At 42.8% G+C, this 21,471-nt stretch overlaps 1 protein-coding gene across 1 annotated transcript; it reads right to left on the bottom strand.

Annotated features, from left to right (window-relative positions):
* Positions 1 to 1,795: 1,795 nt before the first annotated feature.
* cntnap1 (contactin associated protein 1) lies at positions 1,796 to 16,760 on the bottom strand. The gene is made up of 24 exons (XM_034539404.1): positions 16,595 to 16,760; positions 12,308 to 12,409; positions 11,514 to 11,707; positions 11,076 to 11,229; positions 10,441 to 10,644; positions 9,953 to 10,137; positions 9,540 to 9,689; positions 9,169 to 9,430; positions 8,349 to 8,498; positions 8,087 to 8,261; positions 7,888 to 7,994; positions 7,652 to 7,774; positions 7,322 to 7,525; positions 7,081 to 7,237; positions 6,867 to 6,994; positions 6,559 to 6,732; positions 6,231 to 6,449; positions 5,880 to 6,119; positions 5,538 to 5,777; positions 5,214 to 5,341; positions 4,993 to 5,086; positions 4,629 to 4,859; positions 4,498 to 4,542; positions 1,796 to 1,995 (listed from the first exon to the last, which is right to left on the bottom strand). Exons 1-24 carry the CDS (start codon positions 16,653 to 16,655, stop codon positions 1,796 to 1,798), a joined length of 3,927 nt encoding a protein of 1,308 aa, XP_034395295.1. The 5' UTR covers positions 16,656 to 16,760.
* Between the last annotated feature and the right edge of the window lie 4,711 nt (positions 16,761 to 21,471).

The raw sequence follows: 21,471 nt of genomic DNA, 5'->3' as shown, positions 1-21,471 counted from the left end.
TTAACACATTATTCATATATTCACATATACACTCAATACATCCTACTTGCTATTGTGCATCTGCAAATTTAACGTTAACATCATTGGTGGCTGAAAAAAGCTCATATTATTGCATTTTACTGCAAAGTGCGGTCATGCTCTACAAATGCATAGCTGATATGTTACAAATGTTTGACTATTTTTCCACATGGGCCTACACAACAGTGCTTTAGTATCAAGGAGCGCTGCAGTGAGTGATGACAGCCTGAAGCCTTGGTTGCACCACACATTTTTTCAAGAATTTCATCTTGCCAGAGAAGAAAATGCCATTGGACAATACAGGTAGACTTTTAGACTTTCCACTGAAAGCAGCTAAACAAGCAGCAGTAGCAGCAGCAGCGGTGGTGGTGACTGGCGTGATTGGCTAACTGTCCTACAGCAATATGCAAAAATATTGGAGCAGTATGAGTTGGAAGTAAAAGATAAGCATTTACACTTGGTCCTCTGTACATATGTTATTGTGTGTGTGTGTGTGTGTGTGTGTGTGTGTGTGTGTGTATGTGTGTGTGTGTGTGTGTGCGTTTGTGTGTGTGTGTGTGTGTGTGTGTGCGTGCGTGCGTGCGTGTGTGTGCTTCTCCACATGGCCACCGGGAGCAGCTGTTTCCTGAAAGATGCTCATTATCAAGGATGAAATGACTGTGAGGAGACTGATCCTTTCGTTATACTCTCGTGACACACGTGTGCCACGTCAAACTCTCTTTAGCACCGAGCTATTGGCAGCATGACCATCATTATAAGCGACTGGAAGTAAGACAGAAAAAACGAGAAGATGAATATGTAGGTCACCCTGTCCCTGCTGAGCTTCATCGCCTCATTGTTTGGATTTCTGCAGTACGGCAACAGCCTGTTAGCTCTCGCACCAGGAGGAGTATCTACATGTCATCACACTCTCATTTCTCCAAGCTGAGAATGTGTTTAGGAATCTGAGCATACTGTGATCGGCAAAGTTGCTATCTACTGAGACTATGGCAATTCTGAACCACTTACATGTGCCATTCTGTATAGGTAATGCACTGTTATAGGCTGCAATACAACAAATATAAGCGCGTGTACCTTTTACAATCTCTATATGTATCATCTCAAAGCTTCCATGCTTGTCAGTGCGCTCTCCCTTGCGTTGGATGTTTTTATTCAGGAACACCAGTTTTGTTTCTGTGATCAGTTATTTATTTATTTTTGCACTGGTTTAGTTCACAGATGTGCTTTCTGCGCAAGTCCCCAAAATGGCTCCATTAGAGATTGTCATCAAAAGGTATATCTTAGATGGCAATAGATATATACAGTAAGATATTTTTTAGCTTTAATTGATCTTGAAAGTGGCTCAGAAAAAAAAAAAGGGTTAGATTATATTCAACTGATGTTCTAAATGTAACTAAACATCCCTTGAATCCTGATCCCACTAGTGTCTAATCTTTATCCTTTCTGAATAAGCTATAATGTTACTTCAAATCAAGCTCGCTCAGATGAGGCACTTCAGTATTTCACCCTGCAACACAGTGAGACTTGTTGGCTACTCACGCAACATGGGGCTTGATGTTGAACTTTTAAGCCTTACCAAAAGACATACTATGTAGAGCACCAGGCATCTGATCCCACTCAACACTGGGAAACAAACACAAACTAAAACGAAAAGAAAAAAATTAAGAATGAAAGAATTACAAAACTTAATACAGGTATCTGTGGTTGTCTGAAGCGCTATTTCCCTCTCCCCAACCCCCAGTCAAACCCCACCCACTGTCCCAAAGGTCCTGTGGCGCTAGTCGCTCCTGAACTCCTCCTCAATTTGCGGGAGGTTCTTCTTTTCTCTCCTCAGGGTCTCCGTCAGCGGCCTGGAGCTGCTCGGGGACTCCAGGTTCTTGGGTTCGTTGGTGCGGTAGCTGCCCTTCTGCTGATACGCATAGACATAGATGCTGTACATGCCTCCAAACAGCAGCAGCAGCGCCAGGATGACAATGACTGAAGGATAAAAATAGCACAGTCAGAGTTAACCACTAATACAATGAGGAAAGAGGGGATTCTGATACTGATGAGGAACAGGCACTGTTTATATTATATCAGCCAAGTCTGTTTTCTAACAGGAAGTCAGTCATGTGTATACTGAATCCATCAATTTGTATTTCTACACACATCTTTGGTGCCATGAGCTTTGTGTTTACTTTGTTTATGTACTTCACACAGACAAAAATGCATCATGCATCAGTTATTGACACAGACTGGCCAGTAGGCAACAACAGTAACGACATTAACAAAATATTTCACCCTCAAAATGAACATTTGTTTACTCGCTGCGTTTGACCTTAGTTCAATTATTGAAGGAAACTGTGTTTTCCCACGTGCCTCCACGGTGACCGGAGAACCCGAGCAGCACTGCCGCCTCATCCACATACTCCATTTGCTAATATACATCAAGGCCATAATTTTCTTTTAGGATTCTCCATTCACTGGGGAGGCATGCGAGATATTCAACAGTTTTCATCATGAATTCAAGGGAACAGGGTGTGTCGTTGATACAAACGGTAATTGTAAACGACCAGTCTGCAGTGTGTGTAGAGGTCTGTAGGGTTATGAAGCTAACACAGTGGATGGACTACTACCCTGCTAGTCAGCTGTTTGGTCGACAGCTAACTGGCATAAAGGTTGATTGTTAGTGAACTCAATGTGTGTACAAGTTATAAATAACTTGCTGAAGGCAATCTCACTAGGTTCAGAGTAAGTAAGCTCTTGGGACATGAGGGAGATTGGCGGCTTTGTGACCTGAGACGTCTGCTGTGTTTGTAAATTCAGAGCATCATCTGATATACGAGCCAGCCTGGCCAGACACACCAGGATGAGGATCTTATGTAGTCATGAGGTTTGTGAAGACTGAGGTGATATCCTCTGATCTTTTTGTCCTGGCAAGCATCACACTGAGACTGATCTTAAAAATAGTTCTCAGTAGCTCCTAATTTGATTGATTGTTAAAGGGCATGTCAGCTTCCAAAATTAATCCTACATTTTTAATGTGGTCACTTGTTTTATAAGACTGTGGCCCTGAGTATTCACAGAGCAGCTGCCTGTGAGCCACAATTATTGTTCAGTAGTTCAAGCTGAAAACAAGCCTCAGCCCTTGTCCTCTCTGTGTAGTTTGAATGCCCTCCCCTGCATTTGCTTGGGTTTCCTGTCACAGTCAAGCAGGTTCAGATCTGCAGACATTAAATTGCCTATAATTGTGTTTCTTTGTTTGTCAGGTCACTGTGTAATGGACTGGCAAAATGCCCACAGTGTCTCCCGGCCTTTATGCCCGGAAAGGCTTCAGCATCTTTAGGTTCATACCCTCAATTAATGGCTATAGAGAATGGATCGATGCTCCTGAAAAAACACCCAGCGCCCAACACAGAGCTCAGAACAGCAAAGACACAACAATTGTATTTAAAGTGATATAGTCACAGGACAGGACAGGAAAATAAATGTCTTCAATATCGTCGTGACAGAATGTGTCCACTGGCAGATTTGTTTCATCTACTATATTTTTAAATCCTAACCTTTTAACCTGCTTCGTACATCAGACAGGGTAGATGTCTGCTTACCAAGGAGGACCATTGTTGGGAGGATTGAAAAAGCGCACGCATTATTAATCGCATGCTGATGTCCTGCATTAGCATAATACCTCAGAATCAGGAATGATCTATTAAACTGAAACATCTATCAATGATGAACAGTAAGCTGGGCCCATGCAGACTAAATATAGCTCATCTGGTAAAGGCCTCAGACGGGGATGGAGCAGGCAGTCCATGTGCCACAGTTTAATCCTGAGACTCCAGCCTCACTTGCTCATCAGAGAGACCTGCTCTAATTTTTTTCATCATCTGTAATACTGTGCTGCAAACTGTTCATCTGGTCCCAACACTCCTCTTGTAATATGGCGCATGGGTTATCATGGGGATTAAATGGTGGAATAAGTATATTAAATATTGTTTTTTTCCCCCCCAGAAATCCATAGATATAGGCCCACTGTTATTTATTTTCTCTTGCAAAGAGATGCAGGTCTATTTTACTTTAATTATGTTCCTTCATATGGATTAAAAAGATAATCTGACCTCAACCAAATGCAATTAAAGAAAATCTCCAGTGTGATGATAATGCATTGGAAATCTGGCTGTTTTCTTTGTGGTTTTTGGGGGGGGGGGTTTGTCCCACATGTAATTTATTTGAGACAGCAGTCAGACACTTGAATAAACATTCAAAAACCCACATTGGAATTTGACAACCCTGCTCTAATTTAGGATTATAGGATTTTAGGAAAAAAGAAAAGAGAAATTCAAACATCTGATTTTTGTCATCTGGGAGAGGAGAGAAAGAGTGAGCAAAACAGAAACGAGGGAAAGAAGCAGTGCTTCAAAATTAATAAACTGCTAAATTTCCCATTACCTGTCAGATTATTTTTTTATAGCAGCAATTCTGTAATAAAGCAGATCTTACCTGTTATCCAAAACAGGCCTAGGTCATCGTGGATATAAACATACTCTGAAAGGGAGAGGTACAAAAATGAGTGGATGAACAGAGTCATTTTCTGTTTTTGAACAGATGCATTACAGGACATATATACCCACCTATGGTGGTAAACCAGGGGTCTACCTCCCATGGTACATAACCCAGGACAGGAGGGAAGGCGCCACAGTTGGACTCCGATACATAGCCTTGTGTCGTTACCGGAGGGTCGGTTTCATTTGGACGGAAGAAGGCCTTTAACGGGGCGTAGACGTTGTATCTCACCCCGGATATGCAGCCGATGAAGCCGGGAGCATTATGCCTCTGGATCTCATAGTCAATGTCACCAACCTCTGAAAGAGTGGAAACGGAAAAAAATAAAACATCAACAGATTTCCAACTCAAAATAATGATAATAATACTGGCAGCAAGAAGAAAACATTAGCCCATGTGTTCTAATCAACAATTGGTCAATTGGATGTTTACCCATCACTCTGCCCATGAACATGGACTTCGGAGAGTCAAACCTGGCGTCCTCCACTATGGTTATCAGTTCCACTATGGGCTCCATGTAATCCACCTGTGGGCAGGGCAAAATAAGACAAGTAAGGTTAGCTGTTTCCAGTCTTTATGCTAAGCTAATCTAAAGTGGGTGCACAACAGTATATTACTTCAATGAAAATAATAAACCACAGATCAGCATAAACCTGTGTTTTGATGGTTCTGTTGTGTCTGGTTATGTTGACGTAGTGGGGGTATCCATCTGCCAGGTTTCGGTGTGTCAGCTGGAATTTGTGTGTTATGAGCCCCAGCTTATACCTCAGATCGACACTACCTATAGAGAGTGAGGAAACAAAAGACATCAATAAAATATACGTTTTTTTTCTCATGAGTAACTGCTTTACATCAACCTATGCAGTAGTTTTGAGAGATTCTGACTCTCTAATCTATGAATGACATGAATCTGCTACCCTTTCAAAAAGATTCCAGCTTTCACATTCTTAGACAGACTGTTTCTGAGCTTCCCCTACCGTCTGTCTTGAGGATGATGGCAATGTAGTCTTGGACGAAGGAGCTTATATAGAGCAACACGGCCGGTGTGTGAACCGTGCTGAAACTGAACTCGATGTCATCTGCCGTGTCATTGTAGCCAAGGCTGAAGTTGTCGAAATGCGGGTCAATCCAGTTGGCCCATGCTGCTTCGTCTGATATAGGCTTCTTTCGTATGTTGTATCTAAGCCACGAGCCAATCTCAAAGAAGGCTCCGATGTCTTAACAAAAGATCATTGTGGGATTAGATATCAGCAAAGTATTGCTGCCGATGATGTCAGTTACTATGTGAAGGTAGTTGTCAGAAACGTGCATGAACTCACCTTTATGGCAGTAGAAACCATCGAAAGCTGTGTTGTTACAGTCACAAGTGTAGGCAGCATAGCCCTCCATACACTGGCCACTGTTTCGGCATGGTATGGTAGCATTGAGACACTGCCCAGTACAGTTCCTCCTTATACCCTGTTCTTCATTTACTTTCCCCTCAAGATCAAAAGGAACACCGTTCATCCGCAATCCTCGAAGACACCCCAAGAAAGGTCTTAGGGTGCGGTTGGCTGCACCTAATACAAACAATACTTTCATCAGTGGTTATTCATCTTTATTCAACGTTTAGAGAGAATAAGTCCACTGTATGTCATGGCAAATACCCAAGTTCACCTCAAGCAACCTACCTACTAGGATAGGATGCGTAAACTTCATGGTGACGAAAGTCTGACCTGGAAAACGTGTGACAGTCCAAGGCTGATAGTCAACCTTGATGCGGGCCAGCTTCACGTTAAGCTCGGCTTGAACAAAGTGCCACTCGTTGTCATTGAGTGGCACCGGGGAGCGTAGTGTCACATTAACGATGCCATCACCAACCATGAATATAAACAAAAGGTTATGGGTCGCTGGAAGAGAAAGGATAACATGGAAAGCATTTCTTTTTAATACAGTAATTGTTAGATACATCAGTTGTATGAGGAGAATAGCTCCCTGGTAGCAGATGAGTCAACTCACTATTCATCTCTATCCGAATGAAGTTTCGCAGTTGGTCATCAGAATTCTCCAAGAACACGCCGTGGTCACGATAGGTTTTGAAGTGGAAGGAGATGTCAGCGCTGGAGCCGGGCCTGAAGGTCGGGAAGGTGATGTAGGTGGGCTTGGTGAAGGCTATTGTGTTCCAGATGTTTCCTTTGGAAAACATTGAGATATGTGTACTGTGTATGTATATATATATATATACAGTATATAATAAAAACAAATTGTCACTCTTCAACAAAGCAGAACATCACAGTGTGAACACAACCCATGGTATTTAAGCTCACTGTCGCCATGGCAGCGGAGGGGCCCGACGGTGAATTGTGCTTCTGAGCCAGTCCTGTTGGTGTCCCCGACTACCACCTTCCTAACAGGGAGATGGTCTCTGAAGTCCAAGTAGCCCTTATCTGAGTACCTGAAAAGCCACAGTGGGGATGTTAAGACTTCCTCATAAGTATCACAGATACAAACTAAACCTGCTCAATGTATCCCCTCTCTTACCATTGTCTATAGTCTGCATCACAGTTGCATTGAAACTTGGGATCGGTGCAGGTTTGGTTGATAGCGCAGCCACACTTTTGGACCTCTCTGAATGTTCCACCCCAGTAATAGTGACTCTCATTGTTACGACCAATCCAGTAACCAAAAGGTCTTCCGTCTATTTAAAAAAATACATGATGTGTTAGTTTACTATATTCCTTGTTTTCCATAAACACACTACCAAATGAATACGCTGACTTACTTGGGGTGTTAAGGAGACGGGACTTGTAGCAGGAGTAGTCGATCCACTGCTCGCAGTACAAAGAGGTGTTGGCTAGAGCAGTGACTTCATCCCAGGAGGCGTTCCAGTAATTGACATTTCCTATATATGGTCGGTCTATTGAACTCCCAGAGACCTTTGTACCATCCACACGGTCATGCAGGATCACTGTCCAAGCTTTATATGCTGTGAAGAGGCACAACAGATATAAATGTATGGTGATTAAATGTTAAAAGGCACTTTTCCAACACACACACACACACACACACACAGAGAGAGAGCTGTATGTTATGTGTGACAGTGAATACTTACACTTCATTTTGCAGTACACTTCAAATGGTTTCAGCGGCCCACTGAGATCAGGATCGATGGTGTAGTTTCCAGACCAATACTTGCCACTGAGTCTGTAGGCCTCGCACGACTCTTTATAAACCGCTGTTCGATAAGTGAGATGATCAATTTGTTATTATTAGGACGGTATGGGCCACGTGTAACCAACTGCAAAAAAATAGATATTAAACTGAAAAGATTGCCTGGCCAGCACTTACACATGTGACACACCTCTCCTTTATAGCCGGTGTTCTCACACAGACAGATAAAATCATCCCAGGACTGGATGCATCTGCCTTCGTGTTCACATGGATTTGGACTACATCTGTGAACACATGACATGACATTAGAAGATAGTGAGAAGATCAGTGATGTATGCTTTATGCTGCATATTTTACATTTGGTTATATTTCCTACCTGTCAGTGATGCCACAAGTGCCCAACAACAACTCAGCATAGCGCCCCCACTGCCGTTGAAGAATAACGTCAATATCAAGCTGTTCATTGTCTATGAAGATATGCTGCATGCAACCATGGAAGCGGTTCAGCTTGGTCTCACACTTTCGTATTGTGTTATTGGTTTTTGGACAACCTAAGTGAAGGAAAGCAAATGTATGTATTGGACCGTGCAGATTTGTAAGTTGATTTCAGGAGTTTTCAACAATTGGCCCCCCCTCACCTCCAAAAAAGTAGCGGTCTCCTGTCCGTATTGTGAACGGATTGGTGATCTTAAGTGGAGAGCCCTCCTCCTCATCAATTGTGAGGGTCAGCAGGTTGTCTCTGGCTGCCAAATCCACTGTGTGCCAGTAACCATCATTTAGCCGGTAGCCTAAAAATTGGAGAAATGTCTGTCATGCTTTGCTTCTACAATCAGATTCAGTACAGAGATCTCATTATTGCCTGCACCTTGCAGCGCTATATAAATTCATAACTGTTAGTTAAACCCCGCCCCCAAACAGGGATTGTCCAATCATAGCCTAACAATTGTAACTAGGCATGGCAGCTTACTTTGTAGCTATGGGTATCAAATGAGTTTGTAGGTATCTCTTTTAACTTATGCAAAGACACAAGCACAATTGTAGTGTGTTTTTATCTTCCATAACATAAGCTGCAGCCTGGCTGACAAGTTTTTGTATTTAGCGTTTTAGTGCATGTTTAAGATGCTTATTAGAGGGCCTTTAAATCAGCTGGGAACCTTATAACGTCAGCAGAAAAAGGTTTCAGACATCGTATTGAGTTTTAGAGTTAACATTAGCGTTGCTAGCTAACCACAACTGATAAGATTTGTTAGCGCCAGTTGTCATTTCAACAGACAAAATCCACAGCTGTAGCTTGATATGAGTAGTGAGCTTTTAACAACCTAATATTACCAGTAAGTAAGGGGTGGGGCGTAGAAACCTGTCAATAGAATGAGGCATTAAAAATTGGATGCTTCAAAATGTTTAAATGTTATCTTTTCTGTTAAACTTGTCAAGTCCAAAAAAACTGGATAAGCCCACCTGCAGCAAACTGGAGTTTCTTCTTCCCGGGCTGGAATATAGTGACGTTGATCTGTCCCTCGCTTAGTCCCAGCTCAAGGGCGCCCAGGTCATCAGCAAATCGAGTGAACATTAGCAGCCCTGTGTAGTCCCATGAGCGGAATTTAAACTTGACAAACATCTTTGGTTTCCTGAAGTAGCCCGGCACCTGCAGGTAGTTGTTGGGCCCAGCAAAAGTCATCGGTTTGAGCAGAATGTCCCTGCAGGCATAATGCATCTTTTTCTGAAGGTAAAAAAGAGAAATACGAGTTACAGTAAACATATTTTCTCTGATATTGTTATTGTTTTGTGAGCATGGAACAGATAATGTGATGGTTTGTATAAAGCCCTACTTTTCGTGGAATGCGGATTTCAGGTTCTTCTCTCTTAGCCTTGTAGATGATGTTGACATCATTGATGAAGACGTTCTCCAGGCAGCCCCGGAAATTTGGTGTAGTGGGCAGGTGAGGCAGATTTTGCTCTATGACACCTCCTACATATAACTAGGATAAATGCATTAAGGCACTTATCACCATCATCATTGACAAGAAAAGGTATGCACAGTATAAATAAATGCAAAAATGAATATTAAAAAAAAAAACATTTGCCTTCAAGTTGTAAGAAAAATCTATTTGGAAGTATCCTCCAAAGAGGCATTAAGTAAATGTATTCAGCATACAGCTCATTGATCATTTCCTAAACTTATCATAGCATTCAGTTTGTATTTTATACTGTAGCGCAAAGATGTTATCTGTTTATGAGTTACCTGTGTGTCCAGATCCAGGTGTGTAAACTCTCCTTTGCAGATGGCTGTGACTGTGTGACTGTCCACTGTGAAGTTCACCTGTCGACCGTAGCGCTTGATGGTGACATAGTGCCAGTGCAGATTATCAAGAAGGCTGCCAGCAGTCAGTGTAGTCCGACCGTCAACTTTGTGTATTACACTACTTCCTGGAAAAAAAAAGAGGCCAAGGACAGGGGGAAGTAAAAATGACTCTAAATCAGCTCAAGTTAATTCAAACAATCTAAGCAGCAATATATTAAGATCTCTCCTGCAGACAACTTTCAAGATTGAGATAAATCCACTTCTTTCTGAGATGGATATCATTGTCTGACAGGCCAATATTTTCTTCACCCATAACTCTAAAATATCTATACAGTAAATGTCAACGTTATGGGGTGCCCTTGTGGACACGTCTATTACAAATAATTTAAAAAATACTTTATTTATCCATCAAACAACTGAGGCTCTACCTAGGCTGATGTGCAGGTAAAGTCGGCCTCTCTTCAGCTCCAAGGTGAAGAGGTCTCCTTGAATCCCCTCACTGTGTAACAGCAGACCATCCTGCTCCAGAGTCTTGAAGTTTATGGCAATGTGGTCATGTTGTGTACGGGACCTCTTTTCTGGGTACATGTAGACCACTGAGTCGTCACCGTTGTACTGTAGTACATAGGAATCTGCGGAAAAAATGTTTAAATGGATTCAATAGAAGATTGAATCCATTTAACAGAAGATATGACGTGCATATAAGTCTCATGTAGCATTAGGTTTTAAGGATTATCGGAGTAAATAGATAGATAGATAGATAGATAGATAGATAGACAGACAGACAGATACTATATACTATATTCATCCCCAGGGGGAAATGTGTTAAATGCTTAATGGCACATATCCTGGAGCTCATCAGATGAGTTTGAGAATGTTTCTGAGTATGAATCAGGTGTTACTGAGGTTACTCGTTTATTAACTAGGAACATATTGTAGCATATTTGGCACTGAGATTTAGTGGCATATTATCAAATACGATTAAATACTGGGATTGTGGAATGTCCCTGGAATAAAATCAGAAACTGTAAATCCCTGGGTAGAGTCCATGAGTCATCTTTACCATAAGAGCAGCCAAACAGCTCCAGCCTCACACCAATCTTCCCCCCATTCTCTGTGTTCCACGCAAGAGGAAGTAGACGGATGTGTTTAGCAGTAAAGGCGTAATGGAAGACATTCCTCTTCACCTGATAGTAATTCCAGTTTGCGGGAAGCGTCTGCAAACAGATGACAGCGAGAAAATAAGGGAGAGAATTATTGAGTCACTGCAATGGTGGTAGCGCTTATCAAGGAATTGGAGATGAACCGATGATGAGATTAGCTTTGTCAGTGTTGAGAGAGATAATATGCTGCACTCTCTTCGTTTCAGTGCCAGTGACAATGAATTTAATACAACGCCCACTGAATCGTCTGTAAAGATTACATTTGACTAGTTAATCCTCGCCTCATCCCTGTTATGGCCCTCACACCGCCCCAACCACCATGGCTCAGTGACACCTACAGAGTTGCCTCCATCCATGATGTACGGCGTCCAGGAGTCCGGTCGGTCTCCATACAACAGGGTGTACTTGGTGATCCAGTCATATGAGTTGAAGGTCCCCTGGGTGGCAATGGCCACCAGTCGATACTTCCTGCCCAGGTCGACCTGCAGCCATGGCTGTCTGTCCCTCTGGGATGGGGACCAGCCACTGCTGCCTGAGGGGGAGAAATGGCAGAGTTTCACTGGAGGGGTGACAGATACATGACAACCAAAGCAGTTGGTTTAAGTCCTGTTTAATGTGGGGTGTAAAGTTCATCTACTGTACTGTTTTGTTAGGGATTGGACAGGCCTTTAGTAATTTGCAGATGAGCTAATACAACGGAAATTAAACTATACTGTAGGCCTCCATCTGAAAGCTAACTTACTAGCAGATACCCCAAATAAATTCACTATAAGTGTTCCTTCAGTTGATAGATTATGTCATCTGAGCTCCTCTTTTCTGTGCTGAAGTGAAACTAGGTTACATATTGAGAATTAAAAATCCCCAATGAGTGTTAAGAGTCCCAAACGCATATTGCAGAACAATGTTGTAATTGTGAAACTCCTCACGATGACAATTTTGACACTAGTCTAATTTATAACATTACTGTGCATGCACAAATAACTGGACTAGAGCTGTTATTAATATTATTAATTGCTGTACACCTGTGCATTTCTTGCAGAGATGAGTTAAACCACCTGCCATTAGAAAGGTATGTAAGGTGAATGGTGTGAAATCATGGATGAACTCAAAGACACTATAATTAGGAACTTACCATACAATTTCGCAAAATTGGCAGAGTAAAGAAAGTTATATCTGGAGGAGGCCAGGAAGGAGGAGGCGTAAAGGCTGGAGACCAGCGGATCAACACATTCTCCTGCAGTAACAATGAGGGAGACACCAAGATCAGGAGTAAATAAAAAAGAACCCTTCATAATGCAGGATTCACATAACTTTCAAAATTATATAATTCTTTGCAACAGAGACTTGCACAGCTGCAAAGCTCGATAAGAACCAACCATTCACAGTTTAATTAGAGGCTAGTTCATGCTCCATTAGATATAAATACTAATTTGGCTGAATCAATCCAATTAAATTCAGGTCATAGAAAAACACAATAAGTCTTTCTGCTGCTAAAGGTAGACATAGTGAGGTCACAGATTCATATTCCACAGTAAAGCACAGTCCCCAATGGTTTCCTTTTAACGTCCTGGCATCCACACTTGAGCGTGCAACATCGTTCATTTCTTCACAGGATGGGTGGAACGAGTGGTGAAATATGAGACTATTAGTTATTCATGCTATCTTTGAGATTAACTATTGGGACACCCCCTCCCTATTTCAAAAGAGGAGTAGGCAGAATAAAAATATTGCTGCGTCACATGATTTTCTTTGTGGGTGTGTGTGTGTGTACGTGCCTGTCAGTGGCTGTGTTGTGTGTCTGTGAATATATTTATTTGTCTTTTCTTTTTTGGAAGCGCATGCAGTTTCATGAGCAGGAAAGTCAAAGGCGCACACCAAATGTGGCTTTGTCATGTTGAGATGCTGTTCTGCATGTGAATATGCGACTGATAGGACCGACACCCATCTGCTCAGGCTTGCTCCCCAGCCAACGGCTATTAAAACTGACAATAATTCCACCTAATCTTGCTTGTGTCACTGCTGCGAATAAATGTACGATGCACTCACCTCGAGCTGCAAGAGAAACACTGTCTCATTTTAAGTGCCAAAATATGCACTCTGACACTCCCACAAGATATATAATATAGACAGGCTACAGGTTTTACTTGAATATGAAGGTATGGCAGATACAAATAATTATTTGAATAAATAAAGTTTGAATCTGAGTGAGCAAAGAACCAACTAAAAAAAGGTGACTGGGAGCCGCTCCAAACTGGCCTTCCTCTCCCTTCTCCCTCATTAAAAAACATTTTGGAGTTGTTAACTAGGAAACAGGAGTTCTGCCATTGTAATTCCTGATCTTACGATCACAGAGGTCATGGACGGTATAGACATTGGCTGGAAACAGGAGATGTTAGCAGAATTAGTATGCAGGCTGCAGATGGAGCAGGATGAGGAAGGTGCTGCATAGATTCACATTTTAAATAACTATGTGAGAGGGGCAGAAATTATGAAGTGGAGAGCTTGCATCCTCTGCCTTAAATAACACATGATTATATAGAAGAGACATTATATACAGCACGAATATGCCGTTTTCTTTTCTTTCTTTGTCACATGAGCATGAGTTCTGTCACCTCCCGTGCAAGGACACGCTGCTCATTCAGGTGGAGGCAATGTGCTGAGCAAGTGAAATGTGACCTTGACTTTCTGTCTCTGTGTCTGCCTCACGGAGAGGATTTCTCTCCATCTTTAGCATACAGAATCCCCTGCTATGTTGCAGATGATGCATCACTCCATCACTACGCCGTAGAGCCATTTCACACGAGTCACTGTTCAAATGGCTCCCAAAAATGTAAAATAATGTGTCATCACTGCTGCAGCTACACAGGCTATATATGTATCTCCAACTAATGCCTGACGGTGTATTGATTTTGTTTGTATCCTTCAATTTTTAGTAGAGGAGGGGAATTTGACTTTAAACGTGAAGAGTGGCTGCATCCCAGACTACAGCAGGTAAATCCAGGCCATGCAGCTCCTCAGCTCCTCCTCATGGCAAGACTGACACGAGCTAGACACCCCCACCTTTTCAATGCATTGCTTCCTTTCCCTCACTCTTGAGTCCTCTCTCTTTTCTTACCTCCATTGAATCCTACAGTCTCTCTTGTTATCACTGTGTCCCATTACCTCATACTCTCGCTCGTCGTCTTGCTATTTTTTTTTTACTTCTCTTTGCCTCTCTCAACCCAAGTGGGCGTTGTCATGACGCAGCAGCAAAAGTGTACCTGAAGTCTGTGCAGAGCAGCCAGTCACCAGGTTTTCACCCCTCTTCTTGTGATCCTGCACCATCCCCACCCTCGTTCTCTGCACCACACAGAGTAGTCTCTTTCTCCATTTATCATTAAGGGGCTGTGGGGAGCACTAGCACGACTCTTGCTGAATCATCAGTCCGCTGTAAGTGGAGGCTGGTGTGTGACACATCATTTACTGCTGCTTACATACAATATGCAGAGAGGCACCTCCTTTGGCTGCCGCTAGATTGTGATGTGTGACAGCTGAGGATCCAGGCAGCCTTACCCTGTATGTGTGCAGATGTTAACTGAATGCTGATGTCCACGAACAATATATCAAACCACTGCTGCAAATACTGCAAACTAGACCATGCTCTGTTAAAGGGGTTTTCATAAATCATTCATTCCCAGGCAGGCATCACAGTTGGTGGTGTCTGCCATGCAGCACATCAGAATCACATTCAGACTCAAATTCAGACCTCAAACTGCTTTATCGTCTGTCTGAAAGAACAAAACAGCCAAATGTCCACGCGAAGCAACATGCGCTTCCTTCTAGATATAAATTCCTGTCACATGGAGCAAACATGTCTCCTGCTGCTTGTGCTGCTAACCATGATAGAAAGCATAAACTTGAGATGCATGCATCACATCCTCCTGATTCAAACGCACACACTACTTACTGAGTGAGCCTCAGCCCCACCCAAGGTTGGGTCACTGTAGCAGACTGTACTCCGGGACCTGGGCCTCCATTTATATCTGGCAGGCTTCCACATATACAGTCAGCCTGGCCAATACAATACCAACAGGATCCACAACAAGCCTAACCCACAGACCTACACTTACTGGAAAGCACTCTCTGATGATGTTGACAAACTTCCACTCTATTGCAGCCTTTTCTGTTCATTCACTTATTAATAACGACAGTAAGATAGCACCATTCACTTCTCAGCATGCCATATGCCAGAGTTTCTAATCAATAGCATGGCATCATATGAAAACGGTCTATAACTTCCTGGAATAACTTAAAAGAAAGAGCTCAGAAAGGTGGATCCCCATTAACACCCATAACTAATACTGTACACATAGGCTCAGCTTGAAAATACAGTTGTCTATAGGAAGTCACATGACAAAGCATCCCTCCCCCTGATCTCCCACTCATACCAAAAAGGTATGAGTCACGCAAAGCGCATGGGGTTAATTAACAGTCAGGGCCCTTTGAAGTCATCCTGACACTGACATCACGCATGCAGCGTATTAGTATGCATAAACACTCTGTGATAGAAGTGTACATGGCACCTTTTCCCGAGCCCAATTTGAGCTCCAAACACATCAGCCCCACATTATGTCCAAAATAAACCCGCCACATGGCCGCTTCACTTATCGAAGTAACAGCGAGTAATGGTTTCCACCTGCCAGGTGGATCCACGCGCGTCGTTTGCACGCAGGATGCGGGAATTCACATAGAGGTGGTGGGAACCCCCCCCCCCCAAAAAAAAAAAAAAAGAAAAAGAAAAAAGTACTGCAGTGGGCTGGTCCCGGTCAGGACGCTGTGCCCGGCCATCTCCACTTTGAATAAATGTGTTCAGCGGATTTTCTCCTTATGACCGCAACACACACGGCCATGTAGCAATTTGAAGATGATTATGTCAGAAACGTCAAATAAGAGTCTCGATCTGCAACGTGCTTTTTGCAAAGAAGTCGAGAGTCGAAGCCATCGCGGTGCAGAAACTTGCGTGTGCGGGCTGAGCGAAAGCACCGCAATGCAGACAGCAGTGCGACGGCGATAACCATGCGCACCTTCCGCAGGACCCACGCGACGTGCCGCTACACTTTTGGGGGTTTGCGTGATCCCACAAAACAATGCTTTTCTAAAATGACAGCCGCAAAAAAGACAAGCAGTGAGATGTAAAGACCTGTGCTATAAAACAAGGCTGCCTGGTTGTATCGCAACGTGTGTTGTGCCCTTCAACGATCTAAACACCATTTTGCCCTCCAGTGGTATTTTCCACTTATGTTATCTTGCAACTTTTTCTCACGCATATGATCAGACAATACACAATATGCAGATAAGGCATGTATATACGCTTTAACATATTTTAATAATATTCTAGCTGAAGATAATAGAGGAACAATTGCTGTTTTACAAGACTTACGTGATGAGGAATGTTGAAAACCCAAAAATAAGAGGCATATGCTCAGTATTTTGCAAGTCATCCTTTACTTAGTGCACGTTTCTCCGAATAGGCTATGTTAAAAAGGTCGTAGATTGTTCTGCAGCATCCTCTCACCCCCCTTTAGCCCAACTTTAACTCGCGCAGCTCCAACTCCTCTTCCCGGGATCTCGGACAGCCTCTGCGGGGCGGGGACGCGCATTGGATGCTGGGGCCGATGCTGCACTTCGTCGAGAGCGCGCACTTGTTCTTTTATTAGACTTTTAATGTTGTAATTCACATGACCATCATGTAATGGTGTGGCTCCTGCATTATATAATTTGTTAACGAGCAGAGTGCTTGTAGATCAGGTGGAAGTGGGATTCTGTTGCGACCCTCCTGCAGGAGTCTGGATGCACGAGGAGACTCGAGGGGGGGGGGGAGAAAACTTTTTCTGTCCGGAGCAGTGATAGTATATTTCCAGAAAAATTAAGAACAAGGTCGTCTTCAATCTCCAAATAAGTCTTGTGGAACTGGTCAAAAAACAAAACAAAATCACCTGGGATGGACTAAAAGAGTCCTCTTATCTTCTTATGGCACCTCAAATCGTCTTGTGGCTCACTTTTCGTGGCTGCTAACAGGAAGGAGTTGGTTGAGAAGTCTTTCTCCCCAGGGAAACAGATCGGAACTCCAAAAAAAGGATGGAAGTTTAATATCCTGTATCAGCAGCAGAACCATGAAGAATGAGAACCACGGCAGACAGCAGGCTGCAAAGCTCTGTCTGACCTTGTCCAGGTACTCTGTTCATGCCAGTGCATTCACTAACATGCCCAGAGAAGAACAGGTTACAGGATGATGATGCCAGCTGTGCCTGAACACAGACTCATCCCCATGCACACACACGCACACACACACACACACACACACACACATACACACACACACACACTCGCACAAACAGGGGGGTGGGGGCGGGGTACGGCTGAGGCAGAGGGGGATTTGTGGCAATGGGTGGCACATTGACCACAAAATAAAAAAGGCTTTGGGATTAAGAAGTGGGTTTATGGGGCGGCAGTGTGTCAGTGATGATGCGAGATTGAAAACCTGGGCCAGCGTGGGATTTACCGTGTTTTCAATCAAATCAGATTGTTTGTAAGCTCCCTGCCTGGCTTTCCCCCTGCAATACCATAAGAGTATAGAGTTATATCTGCAGAGAGACAACAATGGCAAACTGAAGAAAATGAGAGTGGAGTGCAAAGTCGGACATCATCCTCTATTTACCTGACAAGAGAGGGACACACACATTTGTGTTCTCAATTGCAGTGGAAATCAATAGAAAACAAGGTGCAATCGCATTTTTAAGTGTGTAATTATTTTACAAAACTGCCATGCAATTTATCACAGACTAATTTCCCCCTATTTAAAAGTAAACCAAGATAAGAATAACATTATTTTATTGATTTACTGAGTTATCTCTATTAGACAACATGGATGAAACGGTTTAAGAACAAATGTTGTTGTCTGATACTGCTGCTCTGTTTTCTTCGGATAACATGTTTGGTACACACAAACACATGCACGTCCTCTCTCTCACACATCTGCACCTATAGCTTATAGATGTGAGTGTTGTGGTTAGGCTGGACTGCCATCTGTCTCCCCATTGATCTTATTTGACCTTATAGTAACCATAGAGACCGGTTGAGAGGAATCCAAGGTCTGTTTGGGGTTAAAACACACATCTGGGGGGGGGGGGGGGGGGGGGGGAAACAACACAAAAGCTCAAGTGATAAACTGATTAACAAGAGCAACCAGGCAGGGACAGAATTCCTGGCAAATGTAATTTATGCTTCCCAACGCCAAACCTCACTCATAAAGTAATAGTTATTTTGGTTTGCTGTAAAACATACCCCAAATATCCAAAATCAGCCCTACAATCCTATTATTTTCATTACAAGAATAGTTCTGCAATGGGTTGAAATAATTCCACCTATTCACAATGAAGACTGACTTGTTTCAAGGTAAGAAGAAAAAAAAACAACTTAAATATCTTACAACCATAGAACACAAAATAAATTCAACTCATATTCAGTTGTCACAGTTGTCACTTTAGGATTTATAAATGACTTTAACATTTTACATACGAGTTGATACATAATGAAATAGCTTGTTTAGACCAATAAGTTCAGCTGAATGGAAACATAGAGTCAGTCAATAAGTAGTAATTGAAATGAAAACCGATTCATAAGAATATCTTTTTTTATTATTTGAACTAAATTGTCATTTTTGCAGTTTGCTGCAGTAGATTCAGAGTTAAACCACCACTGACCACTAGATGTCGGACTAAGCTCATACATGGATCTCTGTTTCTCACACAACTCTTTCCCTCAATTCAATCACTTACATTTATTCTGCAGCTCTTAATGTTTGCTGCTATCAAAATGCATTAAACTTGCACATTTAATAAACTTTATTTAAAATTCAGAGCATTAATATAGGAGCAAACCACGATTTGCTATGTAAAAATATATCGGAGTCTGAGGAGAGAGTGACGTCACTTAATGTGTGTGGCGATCTGAGCTTCTCTGTGCTTTTGTGTACATGGCCGGGCTGGCTGTGCGTGCTTTTAGTGCACGTTCGTGCATGTGAGCGTGCCCCACTGGTTAGCAGACAGCCGAAGCTCGTCACTGCTCTCATAATGGGAGTTACAGCTTCCCCCCAGGTCAACGCTATTAACTCTGTCAGCATTTTTGCCGTCGTTTGCACTTTTAGCCCAACCAGCACCATCAGCTTTGATCCGCCTTCTGTTGGGAGGCCAACGAAATGCTCTCAATCGAGGTACCTGTTTGGGTTAAGAATTGAGTCTGACAGATCATTGACGTGCCAAATGAGCCATATGCGATGTTTCACCGAAACAGCTTAAAATATGCCCATCTCCAAGAGATATGATGTACTACTTTTAGTCTGTATTCCACTTTGAACTAATTGGCACACAGACACACACACACACAGGTCACACTATCTGTCTTCCTCTAACTTCTTTTAGAAACACACACACACATGCGCAAACAAACTCACAGGTGGATACCCGTGAGGGCCTTGTTTCTCACAGGGATTTTTTTTTTTGTGGGATCAGATTGTACTTGATGCCCCCATTAGCATTGTGTGTGCGTGTGTGTTTTTCCATGGGGGCGCCACTGCAGGCTACATTGCATAGGACATGTGCTGAGGGTACAAGGACGAAAACACACATTAACACTGAGCAGTTTCACACATAGACATAAACCGCCGAGTCCACAACCACCAGTACACACTCACCAACAGGGGTCAAGTTATGACTCGTGGCCAGATGTTTCCAAGAGATAGTGTTGCTGATGTGTTATCATGGCTGAGTGCTACTTGTCATGAAGATGGATGATGGAGTCTGTAAAGTTGTGTGTGGTGAGCCGAATGTATGTGTATCTGATGTGTCGAACACAAAACAGGAGTGAGTAATGCTGACGGTCGCTGGTTTGAAAAGGGGTGTTAGAAAATGGGTTATTCAGCTGGATTGTATTCTAGTTTATTTTGGCCACCATCTATGGGAACCTGACATCCCTAGCTGCATACTGGCAGGTGATCTGCTGTAAACAGGGCTATTAAAGCAGCTGGCTCTCAGGTGTCCATACAATGGTATGACCTCCCGCTGGCGAGGGCCAATCTGAAAACAAGCCCAGCTGGGGAAGCCCAGACTGGGATCCCACCTCTGAAGATATCCCGCCAGTATTAGTTCAACTGGTGTGTCTAAGACAGCTGCTACAACCTGTTCAACCACTCACTCTACAGGGATGACAAACAAACTTAGTTTAGGACACTAAATGGGAATGTTACGAAACCAAGAGACAGTTTGCTTTTTTATTTTATTTGTTTTATCCTTTATTTATCCAGAATATTCCCCTTGAGATTTTAAATATATTTTGCAAGGGAGCCCTGGCCAAGAAAGCGAAAGAGAAATTAACAGACTTAAAACAAACTTCTGCTTAATATCTAGGAATAGTTTGAGATTTGGGGAAATAATGCTGAATTGCTATCTTGATAAGAGGTATATAAAAAAATGACATTTCATTTTTGCTGTTTTAATCTGAGTTTCTAGATTCATATTTACCCATCTTGTAATCAAATTATTCAGCATTATTGTTTTCGCTATTTGTTCTTTTGGAAATATAAGAGATCCAGTTTGAAAGGTTATTCCTTTGTGTGCCGGGTCAATACAACAGCACAGTCTGTAAGCCATCTGAGCTCTCACCAGATTTCACTTTACCGTGTTAAAGTACAAGTTATGACACCTTTTCCTGTGGCTGAAGTTGATTTACCCACACAGAAGATATATACACAGTGACGGCCCCACAAAGGCAACAGCACGGACACCTGCATTAAGTTTAAATACCAAAAACAGCTGCGACCTAGTGGAGATGCATGGAGCTGAGACACTTTTGTTTCTCATGTTTGCTGCCAACACGAGCACACACACACACACACACACACACACACACGCACACACACACTGGTTTCTGTTTCCCTCACGCATCAGACAAGCCGCAGTTATTTAGTCTGCCTTCCAGTTTGTTTGCCCACTGTCTTCTCTCTTTTGTTGCTCTGCCTTGGACTTTGTTTGATGTGAACTGCTGACTGTAGCGAATGACAGTTGCAGCTGGGAGGATGATGAGTGAGGATGAAAAAGGTCACGCCAAGTGACAGAGCATAAAGGTGTCCGTGTTGGATAGACAGCAATGTTCCTGCGTGTGGGTTCATTCAGTTACAGGAGGACACAAAGAAGTCGTACAAATTAACTCGGACAAGAGCTTTCTCAAGTTTGCAAGCAGGCCTAGAAGTTCGGTTGGCTC

This window comes from Cyclopterus lumpus, chromosome 8 (assembly GCF_009769545.1).
Source record: "Cyclopterus lumpus isolate fCycLum1 chromosome 8, fCycLum1.pri, whole genome shotgun sequence".
NCBI lineage: Eukaryota > Metazoa > Chordata > Actinopteri > Perciformes > Cyclopteridae > Cyclopterus > Cyclopterus lumpus.
The sequence above is the reverse complement of the archived record's forward strand: the minus strand, read 5'-3'. Positions and strand labels throughout refer to the sequence as shown.